This window comes from Typopeltis vanoorti, chromosome 9 (genome assembly GCF_054136105.1).
Source record: "Typopeltis vanoorti isolate ZY-2024b chromosome 9, IOZ_Tvanoo_1.0, whole genome shotgun sequence".
Classification (NCBI taxonomy): Eukaryota; Metazoa; Arthropoda; class Arachnida; order Uropygi; family Thelyphonidae; genus Typopeltis; species Typopeltis vanoorti.
The window spans coordinates 137,107,501-137,135,445 of NC_143557.1; the positions used below are offsets into that span (position 1 = coordinate 137,107,501).

Sequence of the window (27,945 nt, forward strand, 5' to 3'; positions counted from 1 at the left end):
TAGGTGATTTTAATTATGACAATATAGAAAGTGGAAATAAAGAAAATGAGTTCCTTGAGTTTTTGAGGAGCAATTAACTCAGACAGTATGTAACAGCAGGCACACGAGAAATGAGGGTTTTGGATTTGATCATCTCATCAGAGGATGTAATTATAAATGAGGTGTCAAATCACCCTCCTGTTGGTGGTGTGACCATGAAGTGATTACCTGGGTGGTTGCCAGTAGTGTGAGGACTTCTGTGAGAAAAGGATATATGTGGAACTACAAGGTTGCTGATTATGGGTAGCTCAGGAGAAAGCTTGCAGGTGTAGCATGGAATGAGGAGTTAGCGGGAAAGGAGATCAGTGCATGTTGGGGGATATTCGAGAACTATCTAGTAGAAGTAATGTTCTGAAATTCAGAAGATTAAATAAGGTAGGTGTGAAATGGATGAATGAAGAGATTAAGCATGCAATACAGAGATAAAAAGGCATTATGGAGGCAGCATAAGAGAAATGGTAATAATCAATTCCATGATGATTACAAAAAAACAGGCAAGGAGGGTGACTTGGTTGGTTGGTATGGGTAGCAAAAGTGAAGTATGAGCAGCAGTTGGCTAATGAATCCAAAAAGAATCATATGGAGTTCTTTCGTTATGTTGCCAGCAAAAAAAGAAAAAAAAAAAAAAGAATGATTATGGAAGGATGAAACTGACTAGAGAAAATGGTATAAGAACAACTGCTGCAGAGGATATAGTTGAGATATTTAGTGAGCAGTTCATAAAGGTCTCTCATTTTTGTGAATGTGACAGCATGGAGAGTTTGAGAGCAGTTGATGATGAGCAGGAGAGAGTTACTGTAAGTGAGCAAGAGGTATACGGGAAATTGAGCAAACTAGATGTTAATAAGGCTGTGGGACTTGATAATATATCACCATGTATTTTGAAGGAATGTGCCAAGGAGTTGGCATCTGCCTTGACATATTTTTTTAATATGAGTCTTATACTGGGTCATGTTCCAGGAGGAAGGAGGGCAAGATTGTGCTGCTTCATAAGGTTGGTGATAGAACTCGAGCATCAAATTATAGGCCTATCTGTTTGTCAGATGTTGTGGTTAAGGTGTTGGAGAAGCTGGTGTGAACTAGGATCCAGAATTGGGATGACAACAATGGTATTATCTTTCATGGTCAGCATAGATTTGCTAAAGTGAGTCCATGTTTTAGTAATCTACTTACTTATTACAGTAAGGTGACTGCTTCCTTGGACAGAGGAGAGGGATACACAGTAATATACTTAGATTTCGCAAAGGCTTTTGATAGATTTCCGCATGATAAATTGATAGTCAAACTAGAGCAGATGTGGGTTGGATACTAGATTAGTACATTGGTTCAAAGACTGGCTATCTGATAAGTATCAGCAAGTTGTGTATGGGGAAGCAATATCCCGAAAGAGGAAAGTCACTAGTGATGCATCAGAGGTATGTTTTAGGGCTATTGCTGTTTAACCTATATGTTAATGATATTGGCAAAGATTGGATGGGGATATTCAGTTGTTTTCAAATGAAGCTAAGTTGGGACGAACTATGAAGAGTAGAGATGTTGTGGCCTTTTTGAATCTATTGAGTGAATGAGCACGAAAATGGGGATGCCAGTTCAATGTTGCAAAGTGTGAGATTTTAAAATTTGGCAAACAAAGATGGTGTAAAATCTAATCGGCTGCGGCATTGTAAAATAATATCTTCTGTGTTATTGTAAAAATATTATATTTTACTTCATATGTACCAACCTACATTTTTTTTGTGCCTTAACTTCTATCAACACTACACAGACAAGACATTAATCTGCTTAAAAGTTAATTCTGCCAAGTCTAATCCCCCCCCTCCCTGCCGTTAAACAGACCTAAAGTTGTAAGCCTGTTTAATATATGCAGTTCATCAACTCTCACAGAAAACAATCAGAAAAATTTATTTTTTTATCAACTGTGTCATTCTGATCGAATTAATATAGTTTGAGAGTTAGGTGAGGAAAACAGGAAATTTTAACTAATCTCAATTTTACCTTAATGCAAGTCATGGCCAATCAAAATTTAATATGCATGCAGGTTTGCTGATTTTTTTGAAGGTAGTGCATTGTCTAGAGAACAGGCAAGGTAGTTACAAAACTACCTTTTATTCTAAAGAAAAAAAAGTAGTACAAAACATATACAAATAAGAGAAGTAATTTCTCTAAGCCCTTTCACTTACTAGCAAGGCAATATTAACATTCAAACTGTCAATGCACACATTGCTTGGTAACCTAAATTTACAATACCATCTAACTTGACTTAAATAAATAGTTCCCTATATCACAATTAAGCACATATTCATTAACTAACAAGTTAACATTTAAACTTCCCTTAAAAACAATGACTAATTACTACTTAGTTATATATAATTCCCCATTGGTGCACCCAGGGAGGGGGCCAAGGGGCCCTGCCCCCCTCCAAAAGAAAAAGAAAAAAACACTACAAAAATTTCTAAAAATCTTTCCCTAATTAAAATTCATTTTTTTTTAAAATTTATGTTGTGTCGTGTCTTCTATTTCTGTGCTACTTATGAATTAGCGGTCACATAAGGTGGGAATACCCTCTAGCGCTCTGGAATTCTGGCCTCTGTGAATGCAAGGTGAACGAAGTAGTGCTCGGGCGCTACATCGTTTGCCCAAGCCAGGCCAGAGGAGATCACAGGTATCATGTATTGGCGATCGCTGCAGATGCTCAGTCAGATTTGCCCCCCCCCCCTCGAAAAAAAAGATTAAATCTTGAGTGCTCGGCGCACTTCAAGATTAAATCCTGAGTGCGCCACTGTAATTCCCTATAAGCACACATACAATATCAACTTGTAAGCCCTTGACATTAACAAAAATGGTGCTTACTTACATAAACCCTTGGATAGACAGTCCAATCATTTAGCACAACCTTTAGTTGTATTGATTCAACGTTGCGTCCTGTTCCTGGGTGATTGTAGCTGCTTGGACAATTCTAGCGGTCCTGATACAGAAGTTTCCTGGAAAGCTTTTGGTTGAAATTTCCGTTGGGAACTTGCTGCGTGAAATTCACTGCGAAGTCTGTGGTTACCTATGCTTTGTAGCATATCCTTGCTTCCTCAGAACCACCCTCGTCGGGAAATACGACCTCTCCTATACTCGCGACCGAAGCATATCATCGGGACCGGACAGCACTGGGAACCTACTATCTACAGATGAAAAAAAATTCGAGAGTCAGCCCCAGAGAACTCCTGGTTTGTCCTAGTCCTCCTTTATACAATTCCCCGTCCTTTGTTCTTTACCGAAAACTTCTTAGTTTTTTGGATTAGCCTCCAGTGTGATGACATCATTCCTGTCCCCTCTGGTCTTGGTGCCTTTTTATAACATCACATGACCTTGCGACCTCTTGATGTTCTTTGTCATTGCGATAATCTGGGTTTAATCCCTTACTTATCCTTTTACATACAGGTCAATTTACATTGATATTTATGCACTTTTACAACAGAACTATTTACTCGTTTGAGTGCAATACGATTTCTAAATTCAAAATATTCAGAAAACAATGTAAAATCGAACGCAAAAATTTTAACAAAAAAATTAATTATGCAAGAGATTTTACAAAAGACCCCTTTTCCTCACAAAAAAAATAAATAAATAAACTAAAGTTTTTTTTTTTCTTCTAGTTTGTTTTCTGCACTCTCGGGAGAGGATCATGGATCAATTTTGTTCCCCCCCCTTTTTTTTTTTCACAGTCTCGGTATCTCCCCTCGTTGGAAGTTGGTCAGACTTTCTATCCTTTATTTTGCTTAACTCTTTATTTCTAAGACATTTGTTTACTATAGTCCTTGATTTGTATGATTTGCGCCCTTTTCTCTCAGTATTAATTAACCCATCATCCCTCTTTCTCGGGACACTATCAGATCATCTTGATTGACACATGACAAGAAGACATCTATTTAGCAACATCATTTCTCGTACCTTTCCAGATGTACTTTTCATTAATTTGATGGCATGTTTGATCAAACCCCTTATGTCTGTCTGAATCATGGAAATTATGAATAATCCATTACCTTTGGAACCAGAACCTTTTCCTGCCTGGACAAGAGGAGTCATTTTTCATCTATGTGAAGTGTTTTGAGGAATAAACAGTTTTTGGGAATTTGATCACCTCTCTTAATTGTGTCGTAAACACTCCACACAGGATCCCTTTTCTGGCCTCTACAACACAGGACTTTTTCCAGTCTTGACAGTGAGGAGGTTTGTATTTGGCTCTTCCTATTTTCTCTGTTCTACTTATGTTGTTACTGTCTTCCCTTACAGGATCTTCCTCCTTCCCTATATTACCTGCTAGAGCAACCCTAGAAATTACATAATTATCATCGATGATTTCCTTTTTTGAGATTTTTACCCACAAGGATTATTGAAATAATCCTTTTGGGTAAAAATCCATCACACGTCTCTATTCCTCTTTCCTTGCTCACTAACCCTAGTTCTGAACTTATCTACTAGCTTGGTTCTTTTATCAATTCTTACTGCCTGAGATTTCTGAATACTGCCTTTTCTAGCTGTATACTTAATTCCCATTAGGGAAATTTTCTTTTCATGGAAATCACAGGAGAATTGTATTTCTCCAAGAAATCCAATCCCATAATAACTTGAATGCTTGGACAAGAGGTTTTGGGGAGAACTAGTTACTCTTGAGATACGTTCAAGTTAAATTCAGGCAGCTTAATGTCAACTTTCACCTTTTTCGGTGCACATATCTCTGTCTCAAAGATGCCCTGACTGGTTTTCTCATCTTTATCACATCATTTGTGACACGGGTTCTTATTCTCTTAAAGAATGACCCAGTTATTGCAGAGACTTGGGATCCAGTGTCCAGTAGGACGTGACGAGTATCCCTTTTACCAAGCTTCGAATGATCGGCAGAGATTTCTTAGGCTTCTCCCTGATATTGTCTTTTCTTTTGCTCAGGTTGTTTACTGAGCCTTTACTAGGGAGCATAATATTCGACTCATACCTTATTCCCCTAGGGGAGACTTTCTCTTCTTAACACGTTCATTGCCAATCACGCGATGCGAGTTCTCACCAAACGGCCGATCACACGTTATTGCGCGGACGTCACTAACTAAATAAAAAAATAAAAAAAATTTGGCCACCACACGAAATTCCAATTTTCAGCTTGGCAAGGAAGGATATCACGCGATGCGAGTTCTCACCAAACGGCCGATCACACGTTATCGCGTGGACGTCGCTAACTAAATAAAAAAAATTTGGCCACCACACAAAATTCCAATTTTCAGCTTGGCAATGAAAGTGTTAAAGCAGTTTCTAGCTAAATGCCTAGCTTTGTTACAGTTGTAACATTAGGGAAACTTTCTTCTGCTTCTCCCTTCACTATTTTCCCCATCCTTTGTAGCCTCTCTATCTCCTCCCAATGAGCAATCTTATTGCCTCCTTGTCTGAGGAATCTATTAACTTTGGTATGGTCGCTTCACCTTCATTTATTACCTTCCTGAGTCGTATTCTCTAGGTCATTGTCTTGTTCTTCCCTTTCTCTTGAGGATTTTTTCTTCAGCGTATTAAGATTTTTCTTACTTCAGTGTTACAGGTGGAATCACCTAACTGCTCTATGGAGTGCACTTGTCTGAGGTTAGAGGCAGGATGAATATCACAAAGTCTCTCCTCTCTGACCACATGGTAACACTCCTCCAAATTCTTTGTTTTCTTTTTTGTGCACTGTTTCCTTTAATTCGTCTTTCAACCCCAAGCGAAACTGATGGAAAACTGCCAATCTAGATGCTGCTTTTCTTCTCTGGAAACACTCAGCCTATTGGCAAGGGTTAGTAAGATTATAAAGTTATTATAAAAGTCTGTTACACTCTCTTTGTTTTCTTGCATGCATTTCTGTAGCTTCCAAAGATTGAGGCTTAATCTTTGGTTCCTCGCCTTGGAATATTGGGATATCAAAGTATCTTTAAACCAGTGGTTCTTGACCGGTGTTCCCTGGAACAGGTTACAAGTGTTCCACTGGTGAAAGATGTCACATGACACAGTTCTGAGTGTAATTGGCTACTCTGAACTGAACAACTGAAGACTGCTAGGCACGTTGATTTCTAAACCAATAGAATATCGTTTATAGGTTATATGTTTGCAGGATATATTATATCTATGCACTGTTTTTGCACCGAGAATCCCTAGTTGTAAATATGGTAACCAAGCAATCCTTTAAAAAAAAAAAAACTTTGCATATCTATGGAAACCAAGTACCAATCTTTGCTTTTGCACACTAAATAAGATGGTTATCCAGGTAAAGTACTATTCCGAATTTTAGAACTTAAGAATGAATTATTGACCTTTTTTTCGAAATGAATGTACAGATACTTTTGTATAATGTCTTCAAAATGATATTTAGCGTGCTAAAATGGCATATTTAGCCAATATTTTTAATTACTTAAATAGCGTTAATACAAGTATCCAAGGGAAAAATGAAAATATTTTGACATCCATTGTCAAATTGTCAGCTTTTCAGAAAAATAGTATCTTTTTGGAAAAACCACACATCATAAAAAAATACAATAGATATGTTTCCTTCACCCCATAATAAAAATGTCGAGGGAATTATTTCCATTATAACAGAACATTTAACAATATTGGAAGAAAAGATTTCGAGTTACTTTTCTTCCTTAAATACACACAATTATAACTGGATACGAAATCCATTTGGCACATTACATCGAGTTGTGAATTTTTGTACAAAAAGAAGAACAATTAGTTACCTTGTCAATGGACTCTAAAAATGAAATTCTGTGAATAGCTCTTGAGGAATTTTGGATTTTTGTCCAAGCTGAATACATCTCTCTCCACAAGGGCACTGAAAATTTTGTTAGTTTTCAACATCATATTTGTGTGAGCTCAGTTTCTCAATATTAATCAATATAAAAACTAAAAAGCATGAAAGACTTACTAATATAGACAAAGTTTATTTTTCACTAGGTTAGACTATAATAAATTTAGTTTAATCCTTTATCCCAGTGAGAGCAAACAAAGCTTGCACCTGAAAATATCTTCAGGACTGAATATAGTGTGGTACTATCTTACCAAGGTAAGTAGTACAACACCAGGCAACTCATAGCAGAGGTGGAGCAAGCTACCAACACTCCTATCCCAGTATCTCCCATAATGCAAAACACATCTCCTTGGGGACATGTATACTGTTATGCATTAAGGGATTGGCCACTACCCAGACTAGTTTTGACCTTTATTGAGGTTTCTTCAGTGGGAGCCAGGCCCAGAGTTGAAGATACCAGGCAGAAGCATTAGCAAGGTCATCTTTACCTATAGGAGTTGCCAAAAGGTTTGCCACCTTTTTTTATTAAATTACTCTGGATTTAGAGAAAGATGTTGAAGGTTTATTTTTCACTAGGTTAGACTATAATAAATTTAGTTTAATCCTTTATCCCAGTGAGAGCAAACAAAGTTTGCGCTGAAAATATATTCAGGACTGAATATAGGTTGTACTATCTTACCTTGGTGAGTAGTGCAACACCAGGCAACTTGTAGCAAAGGTGGAGCAAGCTACTGGAAGCTTGCTCCACCTTTGTAGAAAGTTTATTTTCCACTTGGTTAGAGTATAATAAATTTAGTTTAATCCTTTATCCAAGTGTGAGCAAACAAAGTTTGCGCCTGAAAGTATCTTCAGGACTGGGTTAAGGTGGTACACACCAGGGCAACTCGTTGCAAAGGTGGAGCAAGCTACCAACACTCCTATCCTAGTATCTCCTATAATGCAAAACACATCTCCTTGCGGATATGTCTATTGTTATGCATTAAGGGAAGGGCCACTACCCAGACCGGTTTCGACCTTTATTGAGGTCTCTTCAGTGGGAGCCAGGCCCAAGTCGACTTATCTCGACTTGGGCCTGGCTCCCACTGAAGAGACCTCAATAAAGGTCGAAACCGGTCTGGGTAGTGGCCCTTCCCTTAATGCATAACAATAGACATATCCGCAAGGAGATGTGTTTTGCATTATAGGAGATACTAGGATAGGAGTGTTGGTAGCTTGCTCCACCTTTGCAACGAGTTGCCCTGGTGTGTACCACCTTAACCCAGTCCTGAAGATACTTTCAGGCGCAAACTTTGTTTGCTCACACTTGGATAAAGGATTAAACTAAATTTATTATGCTCCACCTTTGTACTACTATCTTACAACACTATATTCAGTCCTGAAGATATTTTCAGGCGCAAACTTTGTTTGCTCTCACTGGGATAAAGGATTAAACTAAATTTATTATAATATAGACAAAGCGATGAGGGTAGCTATATACATATTAGACCTGATATTGCTGAAATCTGTAAAAGCCGACAAGCTCAAGTATCGTATAAGTTCCATTTTTATAAAAAGCAAATCCATGCATATTTTTATTGTTAGTTTTATGACCCTAATGATTTTGCTGTTCCCCAAATGTTTCTTATAATCAAAAGTTCTGTGACTTCAAAAAGGTTAAGAACCACTGTTTTAAACTTATTGTATTCCAAAGTGCCTCTAAGTAGAAGGGAAGAGTTCAAAAAATTCTTTGCTTTGCTGACCAGTTTGTTTCTTAGGAGAATCAGTAACTGGAAGTCTGACCATTAGCCTATTTTTCATAACTCTTCAACAAATCAGAAATACAAGTCTATATCATCATTATCGTCTTCAGATAATGATGGAATGATAAGGTGAGGATTCACAGTCCTAAAGAACTCCTTGTCATCCATCATATTGGTTGGTACTAGTAAAGTCACAGTCTATTGTCATTATTCATAGTTTACAAATTGTAAATTTCTTAAATGCTAACTATCTGTTCTCTTTGCCAAAACTATCTTAATCCACTATGCTTGATATTAATTATGTGGATTTATCCTGTTGACTGTGCCATTGTAAAATAACTATATATATACCTATCTTATTTATTGTTAGTTTATTCAGTTGTTGTCTTCGTCTTTGTACTAACCTAAAGTTCTTAATGCACCCACTGTCGGTGCCAGGTTATTTTGCGCCCTAGGCAAAAGTTTACAAGTGCGCCCCGTTATTTCATAAACTAAAATGTTTCAATTGACATTAAACAAAATAAAATTGTCTTTCAGGTTAAATTAATAGGCTTTTTTTATTTTCTTTTTTAATTAATTTGAAAATTCTCGGTTATGATTCTCGGTCAAGTATGATTCATTTACAAAAAAAAGTTATAAAATACCGAAATTTAATATTTTAAAATGTTAACGTTTTAAAATATTTATCTTAACTAAATTTTAAATACCGGTAAGTTCAAATCATTTGGGTAAGGAACATAAAAGAACCAAGAGTTAAATAGTAAAATAGTGTAATGTGCGAGGGATAAAGAAAAAGAATCGATGCCTAAATCATATATCACTATTTAATTTTGATATTTTAGTCAAGTATGAATAAAGCAAAGCAAACTAAGCAACCACCCTAGGCGGTTGCCTAGTTTGCCTAAATGGTAGCGCCAGCCCTGACTGCACCTTTTTCTAACATCACATGACCCTGTGACCTCTTGATGTTGCTTCTTCATCTCAATAATCTGGATTAATCCCAGATTATCGAGATGAAGATTATTGAGACCTTTTACATACAGGTCAATTTACATTAGTATTTTATGCATGTTACATAAAATGCATAAAATTAAAACACTGAATTATTTACTCGTTTGAGTGCAATACAATTTCTAAATTCAAAATATTCAGAAAACCCTGTAAAATCGAACGCAAAAATATTAACAAAAAAATTAATTATGTGAGAGATTTTACAATGGGATGTAGAATTTATACTTGATGGAGATATATTGTTGGAGGTGGAGGAAATAAGAGATCTTGAGGTTATAGTGGATAATGATCTGAAATTTAGGGGACATTTGTCAAAATTGTGAGGAAAACACAACGAATTCTAGGAATGATGCAGAGGACTTGTAGAAAGAGATTCTAGTTCCATCGTATGAGGCATTGATTAGGACACACATATGGACTACTTTGCACAGATGTGGACTTTCACATATGGATTACTTTTCAAAAGGGCAAAGGGATGTTCGAAAGGGTCCAGAGGCGATTGACTAAGGTGGTTTCTGGTCTCTGGATTATCGAGTATGAAGACAGGTTGAGAAGATGCAATTTACAGAGTATAGCAGATAAGTAGAAGAGGGGTGATGTGATAGAGACAAGTTTGTAAGTGGTTTTTATACGATCAATGCTGAAAAGGTTTTACAGCAAACGTTGGGCGATCAGGGGAGAACTAGAGGACACCCCTGGAAGCTGTATAAGGAGAATGTGAGCAGGAGAGTGAGAAGCAGGTTTTTTTTGCATGCAGAATTGTGAATGATTGGAATGCCTTCCAATCATTCACAATTCTGAATGATGAGCTGTTTGTATAACAAAAGGACCTCCTATGAGTCTTTGACTCTGTTGGGTCAGGATTATAATAATAATAAACTTCTGCGCCCTCTCTACAGTTTATTCATCCATTCCAAATTCCAATGACTTAAACTACGTACTGTAATCCAGATGTGGCATGATCAAGGCTTTATAGAAAAGTTTACTACCTTCATCTCTGCCTCTCCTCACTACAGCAGTGCTCTGTGTTGTCTTCATGACCTTAATATGTCTTCTTACTTCAAATTTCAATCTATCATCACCTCCAAAATTCCTTGCTTTCTCTCTTCTGATGTTGTTTTCTGAAGAGTTGTTTGTTGTTCTGATGTTGTTTGCTGTCTCCTCTTAACGGATTCCAAATTTCAAAACTTTACATTTACTTATATTAAACTGACATTAGCACTAATAGTAATAAGTCTCGCAAGCTTCATATCATCTGTAGACAATTGAATATCTCCGTATAATTTAATGACAGTATCATTTATATAAAGATTAAACAGTAACAGTCTCAGTACTGAACTCTGTAAAACTTTACTTCATACTACTGTTTCCTACACAGAACTCTATTAGAAAGCCAATTTCCAATGCAGTTTACTAGCTCAATATCTAAACTTGCACATTGCAACTGAAATAACTTATTATTCTGAACCCTATCAAAACCAAGAAAAATGGCAGTGTTAGCCTTTCCCTCGTATACTACTGCTCTTGTTAGTTTATTATAAAAGGTCAGATTACTACAACAAGAATACTTCTTAACAATTCCATGCTAGCCTTCATGAGTAATATTAACTTTATCTGCCTAGTCCTGTAAGTGAGCTCTTACCAATTTTTCCCAATATCCATAGGAGAAATACCAATCGGTATATAGTTTGATAACATTTAATGGGGCAGTGAAACAAGGTTCATTCTCCCACCATCATAAGAATTATGGTGGTAGAATGGATAAGGTAACAAAATCCATCTGGTCCTACTGCCTTAATGGAATGCATATCAGAATATCCTCTTCATTCACTTCTAATCTTCCTATCCCTAGAAATAAAACTTTCTTTATCTGAATGATATACCTTATTAAAAGTTGTCATGAAACAGCTCAGCTATGTCATCTGCATAGATACCCTGAATTACTCGTATTAGATACATATATTCACGTGAATAAAGAATAATAATTTTTATTATTGCAAATACTTTGGTGTGAAATCATCAGTATATCAGCATAATCACAAGATGAAGCTAGAAAAGAACATTGATCTTTCTTAGACTGAACCACATTCCAGAGTTACACTATACAGATAGTTATGAGGGGGGGCTGGAAAGTTCTGATATATATATATATATATATAAAGGAGAGGGAGAAAGAGAAGAGGAAGGAAAGCACCTTGTTGTTTACCATTTATGAAGGTGAGACTGTCACAAATATTGGCAATGAATAGACAGTCATTGCAAGTTAAGTTTGGATTGATGTTGAAGTGCTTCAGAATTAACTGCTCAAACTTAACTGGCACCGATGTAAATGTCAAATATTGAACTAGTGAATATTTTGGTGCCTATGCTGTGCTGTGCAAGGCCAGGTTTTTCAGGACACAAATCCTTATTATTGTGAATATGTGTATATAATAATTGTTATATATACATATTCACATGTGACATTACTATGCCACAAGTACCATTAAAAATTTGTTTAATTAACCCCATCTACTGTCTCCATCCAGTAGAATCATTCATTCCTCTTCTTACTGACCACATAAAAAAATCCTGTGGATTTTCCTTGAATTGCAATGCTGGTCTCCTCTTCTATTATCATTTTTCTGTCATTATTACGCTAGTTACCTTCCTTATGTTCCTCATGCAGTTATTATTCTCCCTTTGCATGGCTTCCATAATCCTTTTTTTTTTTTTTTCATCTGCAATTCTTGTTTATTTTCTCTATTGATTCATTTTACTCTAAATCACTTTATCTCTCAATATATGTATTTTGCTAATGCCACTAATAAATGCTGCTTAACTAGCTCCCATATTGATCTCTCTTCCTTCAAAATCTTTCATTCAGGGTACTGTCCCAAGCAGAATATTAAGTCTATTATAATTACCTATCTTATTATTGAAATAAAGTTTTACTCCATGATACTTCTGCATGCATATCAGTTGTCTAAGTCAGTGGTTCTCAATCTTTTTCGACTTGTGTACCCCTTTTAAACCCATTTCTATAAATTGTACCACTTGTTTTTAAATACTGACACTTTTGTTCAATGCCTATCTTAATGTAAAATTGTTTACTTTACTTGTTTTTCCGACATTACTGATTATTTTTCGTGTACCCCTGAACCGTCCAGCACTTACCACCGGTTGGGAACTGATGGTCTAAGTCAAGACTATGTGGTTACTCTCACCAGCTCGGAGTTAATATGATATCAGCCACAATCAGATCCTCTGATGCTATCAACACCAAAACAACATGCTGCACATGACATTTATCCCTCAAATATTTCAGAAATCCATTTGCCTTATTACTAAATGCTCTTTCCCCATGCTCAGTTTATATTACTAAAGTTAGTTTTACATAATTGTCACTCATTTTGCATGAAATTAATTTGCTAAACATTTCTTCCTTTTTATTATTTTTAATTATAATTTATTTTTTTATTATAGTAATTTTTTATTATTTGTTTATTATTATTTATTGCTATTTAAGTTATATAATGTACAAATTAAATTATGGAATAAATACTTACATTATGAAAAATTATTTATTATAAGAACAATTTTCAGCCATGTTTTGTAACCATTCTCAATACAGGAAATACAGGAAAGGAAAAGAGAGAAAAACAAATTAGAATAAGAATTGAATTAAAATGCATGATATTAATTAGCAGATGAGCAGCTCTTCTCCATTTTTCTCAGTCCGTCACCTCCATCATTCTTAAACCAGTCCATTCCACGATGTCATTGAACCACTCTCTAGATGGTCTTCCACGTCTTCTCTTCCCCTCAACTTTTCCTTGTAATATAGTTCTTGTCAGGTTTTCTCGAAGAACCTCTCGGAAGATGTCCTGCAAATCTGGTCTTTCTTTGCATAATATTCTTGAGCAGTGTTCTTTCCATCCCAACTCTTCTTAAAACTTCTTGATTTGAATTCAAGGAAACAAAAAATAATAATTAACAAAAAATAAATCACTTTACACAAAAATGAGTATCACTATGGATGACCTCCCAAATAGGAACGTTTTATATAATCAGTCTTTTTATGGTTCAATGGAGATGGGCATCACAGGTTTCTTCATAATCTGAAGAAACCTATAAAGAACTTTTGTGTATAGTTTTATTCCAATGAATTCTATTAGTATATATAATATGACTGGCCAAATCTGACCTATCAGATTCCTGGAGTAGAATATATTATTGATGTTCTTAATGAGTGAATCTAAGCAGATCGACTAGTGTGCTCATAATAAGAATGGCAACATGAGTATGAAATTCTATAAATTCCAGGATGGGAATGTGGAAGATGTTTATCTTTTGGAGCAGTGGTGTACCCATGGAGGGAGCCAATAGAACCCCCCCCCAAAAAAAAAAGAAAAAGGAAAGAAAACACTAGAAATTTTTAAAAAAATCTTTTCCTAACTAAAATTCATTTATATTGTGTCGTTTCTTCTATTTCTAGTGATGAATTAGTGGTCACATAAGGTGGGAATACCCTGAGCTGGGCCAGAGGAGATCGCGGGTATCATGTATTGGCGATCACTTCAGATGCTCAGGCATAGGTTGTATGCAATGCGTAGTGTGTATTCTCAAATCATCTACTCAACTTGCCTCCCCCCCCCCCCTTCCAAGATTAAATCATGAGTGCTCCACTGTTCTGGAGCATCTATGAATAAATTTAATTTCTGAACTAGATGGAAAAAAAAACAAAAAAACTTGAAGATTAATTTAATGATATGGTCTCGCAAGTCTTTCCATCTTATTCTTGACATACAGAATCATAATTCTAGAAGCTTCTTCTAGAGGAGGAGGAGGATTTAAATGATGGCCATAATTATTAGTTACTTTATTGATTAGGTTGTAGTTGTAGCCATTGGAGATGAAGGTAGTTCTGATAAAGGGCAGACAGTTCATTATTCAAAAGAAAATCAGTGGAACATAAAATGTCTTTACAATGTACTAAAGTTTTAATTATACCTGATTTCTGAGATGGTATAATGTTAACAGCTGTTCAGGGGTGAAGTAATATCTTGAGCAAAAAAGAAGTCCTAGTTTTTTTGAAGTTGAGGATGCAATGGATGTAAATCTCAAACTGTCTGGAAATGTGGGTATCGTCAAAAAGAATACCAGGAAAAAATTGTTATTTTTTAGGTTTTATTAGCATTGAAATTGATGAGGTTATCTGAACCTCATTGGAGGATGGCTTGGAGATCAGAATTGAGGGTGGGGGTGGTTGAGGTGAGTTGTGTAGGGTAAGATTTATCAAATGAGAGGGAGGAGTGTAATGTGCTGTTGTCTGCAAAACTGTGTATTGGGTTGGAGGTCAACTGAAGTAAGTCATTGATATATTAGCAGGAAGAGGGTTAGTGATAGGATGGAACCCCAGCATTAGTTGAATGGTGAGATGATAAGGAACCATCCACCATCACACACACACAGTTTGCATCCAAACAGAAAGCTGGCAATCCAACTACAGAAGTTCTGGGACAGACCAAATGATGGTAGTTTGCTTAGTAAACCTTTGTGCCAGACCCAGTCAAAAGCTTTTGAGATATCAAGTGCAACCACTTGAAATTCCCCAAACTTCTCCATGGCATTTGTCCAGAGATGGGTGACATATGTGTGCAGATCTCCTGTTGATCAGCAGCGACGGAATCCATACTGGCAGTCGTTTATTAGGTGCCTTCAAAATAGTGTAGGAGTTGGAAATTGATGATTTTTTCCATCACTTTAGACAGAACTGAGGTAGGGCAGTAGTTGGATGGCAGTGACTTGTCACCCTTCTTGTGAATGGGTTGAATATAGGTCAATTTTCAGGTTGTGGTAGATACCAGTGGAGTAAGAGAGTATATATAGGCAACATAGGATAAGAGTCAGTTCTGGTGCACAAACTTTCAGGACAATTGGTGGAATGCCATCAGAGCCAGGAGACTTTTTATGTCTATTTTTCTGATGTCATCCTGGCAAAAGGATATAGGTGGCATTGTATGTTGGGCATCTGGAATGGTTGGGGGACATTTACCATTGTCAGTTATGGATGCATTGGAAGCAAAGTGTGAAGCCAGAAGATTGGTTTTTTCTGTGATGCAATAGAGCCATCTAGGTATGGTAAGGGTGGGAATAGTGTTGGGCAGAAGTTACAGCCAATTGCTTTGGCAAGAGACCAAAAGGCTTGGCTGCTATTTGGACATGCTGCTAGTGTCCTGCTTTTTGTTCTTTCGAACTCTTTTTTGGAAACATTGATTGTTTTTTTTTGCAGCTATTTTGGGCTTTAGCATAAATTCTAAAGGAGGATGTGGTTCTTGATTTCAGCCAGTTACAATATGTCTGGTTTTTCATCTGTACAGCCTTGGCACATCTTTTGGAGAACCAGAGTTTAGTTCGGGAATAGTAGTTCAGAGAAATGTGTGGAATGCATGTTTCCATGCCAGTGAGAATTACTTTGGTGTTAAGTTTGGTGCATATGTTTGGGTTGGAAGGCCGGAAGCAATAGTCCAACATTTGCTAAGAGGTTGTCTTCACTCTACCACAGAGCACAAACACAGATTTTTGGTTATAACAGCAAAATGTAATTGATTCACTATGGCAGCTTAGCTTGTAAGTTGGCTCCATTCAAGCACAGACAAGTAGCCCTATACCTGTGAAGGCCTGCAGTCTGTGTCTACAGCTCATTGTAGTTCATGTTTTCAGTTGTGTTGTATCCATTAAAATTGGACACAACACCAATGGGCTAATGCATTCTTTACAGATGAGAGTCGTTTTAGTCTTTCCTCCGATTCTAGATGATACTTGATCGGGGGTGAAAGTGGTACTGCTTACCATTGCAAGAATGTTCTTGAGCAAGATAGATACAATGGTACCTGGGTTATGGTGTGGGAAAGCATTATGCTTACTGAATTCACCAAGCTACAGGTGCTGGGAAAAGAGACTGTGACTGGAGAATAATATTACAACCGAATTCTTCAATGTCATGTTTGATTGTTCTGTGGTACTGTAGGCAAAGAATTCATTTTTATGGACAACAATGCCACACCACGTCGTACATGAGCGGTGGATTCTGGAGACTCAAGAATATTAATTGAGTTGAGTGGCCAGCATGCTCCCTACACAACTCCATAGAACACATCTGGGATGCAAGAAGGAAATGCATTGCTGCTCGAAATTCCCCTCCAGAAAACAAACAAGGCCTTAATCTTGTTCTGGAGGAGTGCCAGTTTTCCTCAAGAACTCCTGAATCACTTGGTGATAAGCATGGTACATCATTGTGAGAGCTGTATCACAGTGTGTGGTGGACATATTCCATATTGAAATGTCTCTTTGAATAGTTTTCTGTAAGCAGTGTACATTAATTTGTTAATTATGCTCTTGAGCCAAGTTGAGTATCTTTAATTCTGATATCAGGTTTGATGCCACTTTCTTTTATTTAATCCATGTAGATGATGAGTAATAGCGGAAGTGTACATTCTTGTCTTGCATCTAATTTTGCATCAAACCATCTTCCTGTTCCTCCTTCATTTCTAACCGCTGAATTATTTACGTGCAAATGTAGACTGTATGTTGCTCTGTATTATCTTTCATTTATTCCATTTAATTGTAGACAAATTAAAACTTATTCAGATTTTTATTGTATTTCTCATGATTTCTGATGATATTTTCTATTATCAGTGAAAATCTGATATTAACAAACCTTGGCCTGAACCTGCTTGTTCTTCTCCAGTTTTCTCTTCAGCAGTTTTTTCTTAGTCTCTTCTGTAGTATATTTGCATAAATCTTTCCTGAGACACTCAATGTGGGAAATTTCTCTGTAATAATTGCATTTAATTTTATTTTGTTTTTTTTTATAAATATAAAGGCACTTGTTTGTTTTGTTTAATATAGGGAGCAGAATATATTGAAAGTATGTTGGAGAAATGATTTAATGCCATTGCCAAATTATTTTATATTTTTTGTGTAGATTTTTTGTTTAGTTGATTGCAGGGCATACTTACACTTACTCAAGGAGCTGGAATGCTCTGGAGCCACCTCTCATTGTTTGTGGCCCTTAAATTGGTCCTGATTTTTTTATTTTATTTTGAATTGTGTCCTAGCTAGAGCTTCATACACCTGTGTATAAGTTGATTGCCCTGGTTGATTAGCCAAGGCAAAATAAGCCAAGAATCACTCAAAATCAAGAGATCTCCATCAAGTGCTGATGTAAAAAATTAAGCAAGAGCTATGAATATGCAATGTCATCTCTGGTGGCCCAGTGAATTAGTCAGGTAGTCACAGGGACTAGGGACTCGGTTAAAGAAGTCTCTTAGTAGATACTGCATGTATCTGGATTTTTAATATTGTTCTGGTGCCATGTCATGGAAAATGTAATGAGCACTGAGCAATAAATTAAAAACTTTAATATCACTTTCCTTAATAGTGTGGCCACTAATGGCAGTAGCATACACCTAACCTGACATTTGGTTTAACATCAAACTATCTTTCTGTATATCATTCATTTCTAATTATTAATTTGCAACTTAAATATAAACTATATATTGCTCTGTTCATTTACCTGTACAGATTTAGACGAAATATCATGGATAGTAGAATAAGTAAGGTTAAGAATGATGGAAAACCATTTGAATTAATTCAGATACACCAGTGATTTTTTGGCACCCTTGTGTTATATATTTACTCTTCTTTAAATAATTTACTTCCTTTATGTTTCCTCTCTACAATAACTACAAGACTTACAAAATTTCCCTGACTCTAATATCTGTATCACTTCTCACGTGTTCATTCTATAAGGAAAGCAAATTCTATATCTCTAGCCGATTCCTAATTATACTCACGTGCTTACCCTGACTGTTAAAGGTTATTCCTTGCCAAAAGAAACGAATCCTCTAATTTCTTTCTGGGGGCTGTCTCCTCTTCAGATATTGACAAATTTATTTTTTAAAGCTGCGCCAGCCAATATCTTAGAATAGAGGGGACTCTTATTCAGGGAGACTTTACCAGACTTTTGGTGCACATAGGTGAATAAATTTAGTGCTTAAACTCATAAATTAAATGCTCTACTGTGGCTAAGTAAATTCTGGTTTGCAGTCATAATAACAACATGTTATACCTTTCTTTCAATTCCCCCCCGTGCTATGGTTCAGATTAATGAGTGGTAGTTTTGGTTCATATCACACGCAAAACTCAGGTATAAAAGAAAAAACATTTAATGGAATCTAAAGACATGATATACACATAGACTAATCTCACTTTCAATTAGTTCGATGACATGCTAAATCAAACTGATTAATACTCTAATGCATGAACAATAAATCCTTCTTTTGAGTTAGAGATTTAACACTCATAATATACACATTGTTCACTTCTAATCAATATTCTACCTACTATGTTAGTCTTGCATATTAAACTAGTCACAGTCATCTATAATCATTCCAAACAATTTGTCTTATGGACATTAGCCACTGCTAAATAATCACTTAGAGTTCTTAAATACTGTCCATACTCAATTATTACATTACAGTGATCTTTCCCTGTTACATGCAATTATACAACAAAATCTGTAATTTACCATTTCTTGGGGCAGGATCTCCAGGTCCGTCTGAACTGTCCTTCTTTGTTTAAATTACCTTTCGATACTTCCATAAGCCTGTGTCCACATGGTGGGTCACTATGGTCATCAGATTAAACTAGGCTCTACATCTGGCGGGTTTTTTTTCCTCTTCTATTTTCGATCTGTTTCAGGCCATCCTCGTTTATAGCTACCGGTTCATAATATACATCCGCGATAGTATTTCATCTGAACTTTCAGCGAAGGCAGCATGTGCCAACATCTCAGGCTTTAGTACTGGCAGAAATTCAGACATCGAAGGGAAAAGCGCACCCTCCGATATCGAATTATCGCCAAGAAACACCATGAGGAACTACCGGTCCATGGGAGAAGTCAAATCATCATCCAGCAAAACAGGTGAAAAAAGCCTTGAGAAAGGGGTACAAACCCTTTTTATTCTCCCTTCCTCCCCCCCCCCCCTTTTAGCACCCTGTTACTAGCTGCAATAGCATCCTCTTACTTTCCTTTCTGCAATCTTTTCCCGCCCACTACTTTCTTCGTCCACGGCAACTTCGGCACATCGCGAGATCATAGCAACGTCTTCCGGGAAATGAATGTGTGTCGCTTTCCGAGATTGCCGATGCCTCAGGCCCGCCCCTGACCTTTGGACTAATGTTTACATCTAATTTACCCATTCATTGTAACATGATGCATTTCATATAATGCTAATTTATACGCAAAGTTCTTTACACGGTATTACAATTCTACTAAAAGGAGGTAATTCTATTTCTATTTACAGTTAGTACTTTATTTCTTCTACTCGAGTACAAGTTTTTTCTCTCAGCCTGATTTTTCTGACTTGTTAAATCCTGAATGAATTGTTTCTTCAATAAAGTGCTTCATTCAGGATGTAACACTTGGTTCCAGAGCCTTTCCATATTAGCTGTTTAGCTTGGCCAAAGGAGGTTTCATAATAATAATTCATTAATACACCTCGGACCCATTAATTATACCTCTCCAATGTCTAAAAAGCACCATGGGCTGCTACAAACTTAAATATTTGATGTAAATTAAGTAATTAAATAGAATGCATTAGTATAAATGATAGTGTTATGGATTTGTGATTATGCTTGTCACGACAACTATGAACTGGCCCTTGCTTAAAAACATTAGTCAGGTTAAATGTAAGCAAAATAAGCCAATAATCACTCAAAATCGAGGGATCTCCAAGTGCTGATGTAAAAAATTAAGCAAGAGCTGTGAATATGCAATGTCATCTCTGGTGGACCATTGAATTAGTCAGGTAGTCACAGGATTTCAAGTGCATTGTCAGAATTTTTGTCCAGATTAAAAGAGGTGCCAGCCATCTGTTATTGGAAAATTGATAGTGTACCTGTATATGTGGAACAAGAGAGAAATCAATCCCAAGCTTTGACCAATGTTCAAACTAGTTTTATCTTGTTGATTTTGAGAGTTATGTTAAAAAATCTGAAAGAATAGAGACCACAATTATATGAATTTTGAAAGTAAATTAGAGGAGGGTGTCAGTTCAATGTCAATAAATGTAAAGTCGTTCACTTTGGCGTGATTAGATATCCAATGCCGTATTTTATTGGTGGGATTATGCTAGAAGAAACTGATGAGGCTAGGGATCTTGAAATGTTAGTGGATAGGAAGTTGAAGTTCAGCAGTCAACCATTGCAAATATAACTCAAAAGATAATTGACACATGTAAAGATGAGGATATCATTTTGTCTCTTTACAAGGCCTTAATAGGACCTCACTTAGACTACTGTGCACAGGTCTGGTCTCCTGGTTTACGTTGTGATTCTGATATATTGGAGAGAGAGTGCAAAGGAGAGTGTTAAAATTGATATCAGGATTGTGGAATACTGATTATGAAGACAGATTGAGCATTTGTAGACTGCAGACACTAGCAATCAGGAGAAAGAGTGGGGCCTCTTTGGAAGCTGAGAATGAACAAGAATGAATTTCTGTAAGAAAAGTGGTGAGGGCTAGATTTTTCTCTCATAGGGTGGTGCGTGATTGGAATGGATTGCCATTGGATGTTGTGAGTGCAAGCAGTGTGAATGAATTCAAGAATAAGTATGATAGCTGGTGCATGTAGTATGGGGCCTCTCTCAATAAGTCCCTGACTCCCTGGAGGTCTTAATAATAATAGTTAATAAAAAGTTATAAGTAACAATTAAAAAAATTGTTTTGTTATCTTTGAAATTGTATTTTCCAAGTGTTTAATATATTTATTTTCAGGCAATCGTTGTTGTGAAGTATCTCTTTCAATTTAATTTCTTCCTCTGGTCTCAACCATTACCTGAAAACCAACCATTTTGGTGGCCTCGTATCCTTGGTGTAGAAAAGAAAGCTCAATATGAAGTATATGATCTTTGTTTGCTGATGGTTGTATTTTTTCATCGTTTCATGCTTAAGGTATAGCATTTTTTAAGTTTTTTAAAAAAAGGATGTATTTTTATTTGATTTTTATGGATTTATTCAATACTAAAATAATTATCATAAAATATAAAATTTAAACATAAAATTTTGAGTATTAATTGACAATATTTCCTGAATTTTAGTGCTGTACTATTTATTTTTGATAACAAAATGTGTCTGTCGATTTTTGGCATGATTTATTAGTTGAAAGTGCCTTCTTTAAATATAACACAATGGTAGTACACACAAGGTCAACCTTGCAGGTGTCAACCAGTGCAACTATGCAAGCAATGTGAAAATCAAGTAGTATTAATGACATAGACTTTTCGAAAGTGATTTGATGTAATGAGTGTATATAGTATGCATATATTATTATTATTATTACCCCAAGACCTCATGGAGTCAAAGACTCATCTGGGAGGTCCTTTTATCACACACATCTCATCATACCGTGTCTTAAAAACAGTCAAACTCCTTGCAGACACCACACTCTCAGGCAAGGCATTCCAATCATTTACAACTCTGCAAGGAAAAACCTGCCTCTCAATCCCTCTCACACCCTCTTTATACAGTTTCCAGGGATGACCACTGGTTCTCCCCTGATCTCTCACTATTCTCTGTAGAATCTCTCCAACATTAATCCTATAAAAACACCTTGCTAACTTGTAGGTCTCTATCATATCTCCCTTCTTCCTTCTCTCCACCAGACTCTGCAAATTACATCTTCTCAATCTTTCCTCATACTCAACATTCCAGAAGTCAGAAACTACCTTAGTCAGTCGCCTTTGGACCCTTTCCAACATCTCTTCATCCTTTTAAAAACCAGGTGACCAAATCTGGGCACAGTAGTCCATGTGTGGCCTAATCAAAGCCTTATACAATGGAACAAGAATCTCCCTACTTCTACAAGTCAGTGTCCTCCGCTTCATTCCCAGAAGTCTTGGTGTTGTCTTCAGAATTTTGGCAGTGTGTTCCCTAAATTTCAGATCCTTGTCCACTATCACCCCAAGATCTCTTATTTCCTCCACCTCCAACAATATATCTTCACCAAGCATAAATTCTGCATCCCATCTTAGTCCCCCCCCCCCATTTTAAAACCTTACATTTTGCAATATTGAACTCGCATCCACATTCCCTTGCCCAATCGTTCAATTTATTCAAGTCTTTTTGTTAGGCCACAACATCTTCCCTACTCTTCATGGTTCGTCCCAACTTTGCATGATCTGCAAACAACTGAATATCTCCATCCAAATCTTTGCCAGTATCTTTAATATACAAGTTAAACAATAGTGGCCCTAAAAACAGACCCCTAAAGCACACCACTAGTGACTGATACCTATCAGAAGCTAGTCTCCAATCCAATGCACAAATCTAATATGCAACCCCATCCGCTTTAGTTTGACTATCAACTTATCATGCGGTAATCTATCAAAAGCCTTTACGAAATTCAAGTATATTACTGTGTATCCCTCTCCTCTGTCCAAGGAAGCAGTCACCTTATAAGTAATAAGTAAGTAGATAACAAAAATGGGATGCAGAATTTATGCGAGACATAAATTCTGCATAAATTTATGCAACGCAGATGTTATTTGGTTCAGTTTTGAGAACAGAGAATACGCTGCCCATTGTTGTAATCAGCTTGCAGGCAATTTTTATGATCGGTCATGAAGAGCGGTATTCCCTTTCCTAAATGTTGAAACGTTTCGATCTGTGAAAATTAATGATAATTCATGAATATTTCCATGTTTAAAAATATGCCTCTTGGTCACTGACATTTGCTACACAGATGTTATTAGGCGTTCTGGGTCTAAGCTTTTCGACATATTCACGAATATTATTCTCCTCATAATATTTCCACTATAAAATATTTATTCATGAAAAATGCTTAGAAAATTAAAATGACAAATTCCAGGAGAACTTCTTGCGGAACACTTATTCACATTCCGTGGAACACTGGTGTTCCAGGGAACACCATTTGGGAAACTCTGTGTAATGTATCAATGAGATGTGGAAAGAATGCTATTCTGCATGTAAGAGGTGACATAAGGAAAAAGTGAAACAGAATGCAAAATAAGTTATTCATGTATTTTATGTTGGACAAAAAGGAATAGTGACAGTGGAGAAAGCCAGCCATGTGTGCTTGATGTTAATAAAACTGTAGTATTGGGCATTAACATGTGTATTAAGGGAATGTACAATGGAATTAACAGTGCCCATGACAAGATTATTCAATCAGAATTTTGTGAAAGAGAGATTTCCAAAGTATTATTATTATTATTTCGGGCGACTCCAGGAGTCCTTAGACTCATCGAGGGAGGCCCTAAACATCATGTCCACACAACTATGCGATTATATTCTCACAGTATCTATCATACCTTGTCTTGAACTCGTTCACCGTCATAGCACCCACAACAGACTCTGGCAGCTTATTCCACTCATTTACCACTCTAAAAGTAAAGAACCCAGCTCTAACACCCCTGCTAACCACACTCTTGCACAGCTTCCATAGGTGTCCCCTAGTTCTCCCACCACCAGTCCTGATCTCAAAAATATCCTCTGAATTAATCCTATAGAATCCCTTTAGCAATTTGAATGTCTCAATCATATCTCCCCTCCTCCGCCTATCAACTAGTTTCTGCAACCCACAAATCTTCAACCTGTTCTCATATGGTTCATTCCATAGACCTGTTATCATCTTAGTCACTCGCCTCTGGATCCTCTCCATCTCCTCCCCATCAAGAAGGAACCGAGGTGACCAAATCTGGGCACAGTAGTCGAGATGAGGTCTTATCAAGGCTCGGTACAGAGGTACAATAACTTGCTTGTCGCTGCTCGTCAAGGTATTTTTCAACAACAAGCGAGTTGATGATCTGATTTAGCTATTTTTGCAGTGTGCCCCCTAAACTTCATCTCCCTATCCACCAACACTCCCAAGTCCTTGGCCTCATCAATCTCTTGGAGTACAGTTCCACCAATGTGGTATACTGCTGCTAATCTTTTCACCCCAAAATGCATAACCTTACATTTTGTCACATTAAATTGACATCCATTCTCCTTAGCCCAGAACTCCAATCTATCTAAGTCATCCTGCAAGACTTTGACATCTTCTGCATTCACTATCGCCCTACCCAACTTTGCATCATCAGCGAAGAAATGAACTGTTCCACTTAGATCCTTCCCTAAATCGTTAATGAACAAATTAAACAGCAGTGATCCAAGAACAGAACCCTGCGGCACACCACTAGTCACAGGCCGTCTTTTGGACTCTACTCCTGAATAAACTACTCTTTGATATCTCTCCATCAACCAACCACTTATCCACCTCACCAACCCTATATCCATTCCCATATGTTGTAGTTTACGGATTAGTATTCCATGTGGTATCCTGTCAAACGCCTGTATTAAACAGTTTGTGTTTTGTAGGGACAATGGCTAATATGTGAAAATGATTGGTTAGTTTGAATAAAAGAATGAATGGCTTAATGGTAACAGGCAGGTCCTGCCCTAGGAATTTTGCTGCTCCACCCCCCCCCCCCCAAAAAAAACTCTTTTAATGATGTCTTAAAAGCCCCCTTTTGAGTCTTCGAAATTCGAGTCATCAAAATTCAAGGAGAATCGGCCTACCGGTCCAGAACTCGGGGTGAGGGGGGCACCATAGGTGCTGGGGACCCCTTTCGAGTCTTCGAAATTTGAGTGATCAGAATTCAAGGAGAACCGGTCTACCAGGCCCGGAACTCGGGGGGCGTTAGGCGGGGGGAGCCCCCTTTTGAGTCTTCGAAATTCGAGTTGGATATACCTAAATTTTCTAACAATTCGGTAACATTCCATAACAACCACGTAGTAGTGAATGTGACAGTTGCATATTTTGGCAATTCTGTAGTGAGATATTTCGTTTTCAGTCATCTGTTGACGTTTATCATTTGTGTGTGTGTGTGAGAACTGGCCAACCAGTCCGGAACATGGGAGGGTTTGGTGCCAGGGGGTGGGCCCCCCTAGTGACATATAATAATGTAAGAGCATTGGGAACTCAAGATAGGATAGAAGAACTTGAAAATGAACTGAACAGGATAAAGTAAGACATTATTGGACTATCAGAAGTTAAAAGAAAGGAGGAAAACTGTCTTACAGTACATTCAGGCAACTTGACTGGAAATGACCAGAAGATTCAAGATCAAAAGCAGTTGGCTTTCTTGTAAACAAATTAATTTCAAATAGAATATCGACGTATAAAGGTTTATCTGATAAAGTAGCTTTTATCAAATTAAAAATTAATGACAAAACATATATCAAAATAATACAGGCTTATAGCCCAACAGGTGAAAGGGATGATGATGAAATGGAAATATTCAATAGTCATGGGAGATTGTAACTCGAAATTGGGAATTAAGAGGGATGATAATGAAATGTGTAGGGAAATATGGATCAGGCTTTCAGAATGAAAGGGGAGACATGCTGATCAAATTCTTGCAACTGACTAACTTCAAAGCTATGAATACCTTCTTCAAGAAGAGACTCAACAGAAGATGAAATTGACTGAGCCTGAATGGGACAACAAAAAATTAAATAGATTTCATGCTGTCTTCAAACACTCATATTTTCAGAGATGTTAGTGATTTAAACTATATTATTATTATTATTATATGAGACCTCCAGGGAGTCCAAAGACTCATTGAGGGAGGGCACCTACTCTTGAACTTTCCGTCTCCACAACTCAATCCACAAACTAGAGTGAACCACACTGCTGTGACTACCATCATCATCTACAACAAAGCGCCATCTACTGCACACAATGATCACTAGCATTTTCACAGACAATCATAGACATCCATGCATACGGTGGGATTCAAACCCGCAGCCATTCTGCTGGAGAGCAGATAAGTTAACCACTCGGCCAACCAGGCTAGAATTATCTCCGATCACAGAATAGTGAGAGGGAAAATAGAAATACTGGTGAAAGCTAAGAGAGTTGTATCGCAAAAAAGGAAAAATATTATAAAAGCTGAACCGCTTCAGCAGGGATACCTACACGGTATCAGTGAAAAATAAACTTAAAGAAAATATACAAATTATATCATATACAAGAATAAGCACTGACCAGCAAGAAGAAAAAATAAGAATCTGCACAAAATTAAAAAACCAAAACAAAAGGAGCTGGACCAAGAAACTATCAGAAAAAGCAATAAATCTTATTGAAAAGATAAAACAATTGATTGAAGAGGGGGAAAAGAGGAAGTAATGAAATAACAGTAATAAATAAGTCAATAAGGATAAATATAAAAAAAAGATAAGAGAGGATGATATGATCCAAAAAAATCATTGATGAAAATGGAAACCTCAAAATTCTAAGAAATAACCTTTCATTTGGAAGAAAGAATATTATAACTCTTGAAGACCAAAATAGAAGAAAATTATTTAGCAAACAAGAAATCACAGAAGAAGCAAAAAAATTCTACATGAACCTGTATAAAAGTGAAGATAGAAAGAAAATTTCAGATATCTTCAGAATACAGGGATACCTTCAAGGTATCATGGAAAATAGCTTAAAAGAAAATCATCATCATCATCATGCATATCAAGGATTTAGGCCTAGCCTTAGAAGTCATTGTTGAATCTTTTAAGAGGATGTCCTGATTTTCTTTTTCCTAATGGCTTGTATTTTAAGGCTTGTTTTGGTAATCTTTCTATTTTCATTCTTCGAACGTGTTCCATCCATTTATGTTTATATTTTTTAATTTTTTTCTATTACTGATTCTTGGTTTAATTCTTTCATAATTTCTTCATTTCTTTTGTAATCAAATAGAGTATACTTTGCAGTTTTTCTCATAAACTTCATTTCTGCTGTTATTATTCATTTGTCTTTTTGTTTTATTGTCCAGATTTCACTTCCATACAATAAGACTGGTAGGGCTAATGTATTGTATACTTTTAGTCTGGTTTGTTTTTGTAAGCCATTCCTTCTTGTATTCAAACTAACCAGTTATTTCACATATTAGCCATTTTCCCTGAAAAAAACACAAACTGTTTAATACTTTGGAAATCTCTCTTTCACAAAATTCTGATTGAATAATCTTGTCATGGGCACTGTTAGTTCCATTGTACATTCCCTTAATATACATGTTATTATCCAATCCTACAGTTTTATTAACATCAAGCACACACCACTGTTGCTTTTCCTTTTCGTCCAACATAAAATACATGGATAACCTATTTTGCATCCTGTTTCACTTTTTCCTCATGTCACCTCTTACATGCAGAATAGCATTCTTTCCACATCTCATTGATACATTCACACAGGGTTTCCCAAATGGTGTTCTGCGAGAAATTCTCCTGGAATTTGTCAT

At 36.6% G+C, this 27,945-nt stretch overlaps 1 protein-coding gene across 3 annotated transcripts in view; it reads left to right on the plus strand.

The window, feature by feature from the left end:
- The window catches only part of Piezo (piezo type mechanosensitive ion channel component), a 1,325,935-nt gene that overhangs the window by 981,266 nt on the left and 316,724 nt on the right, over nt 1-27,945 (plus strand). For all 3 annotated transcript variants that reach the window (XM_090398322.1, XM_090398324.1, XM_090398323.1), the window contains one exon: nt 21,425-21,601. In XM_090398322.1, the coding sequence (XP_090254448.1) occupies nt 21,425-21,601 (177 nt within the window). The remainder of the gene's footprint in view (nt 1-21,424; nt 21,602-27,945) is intronic.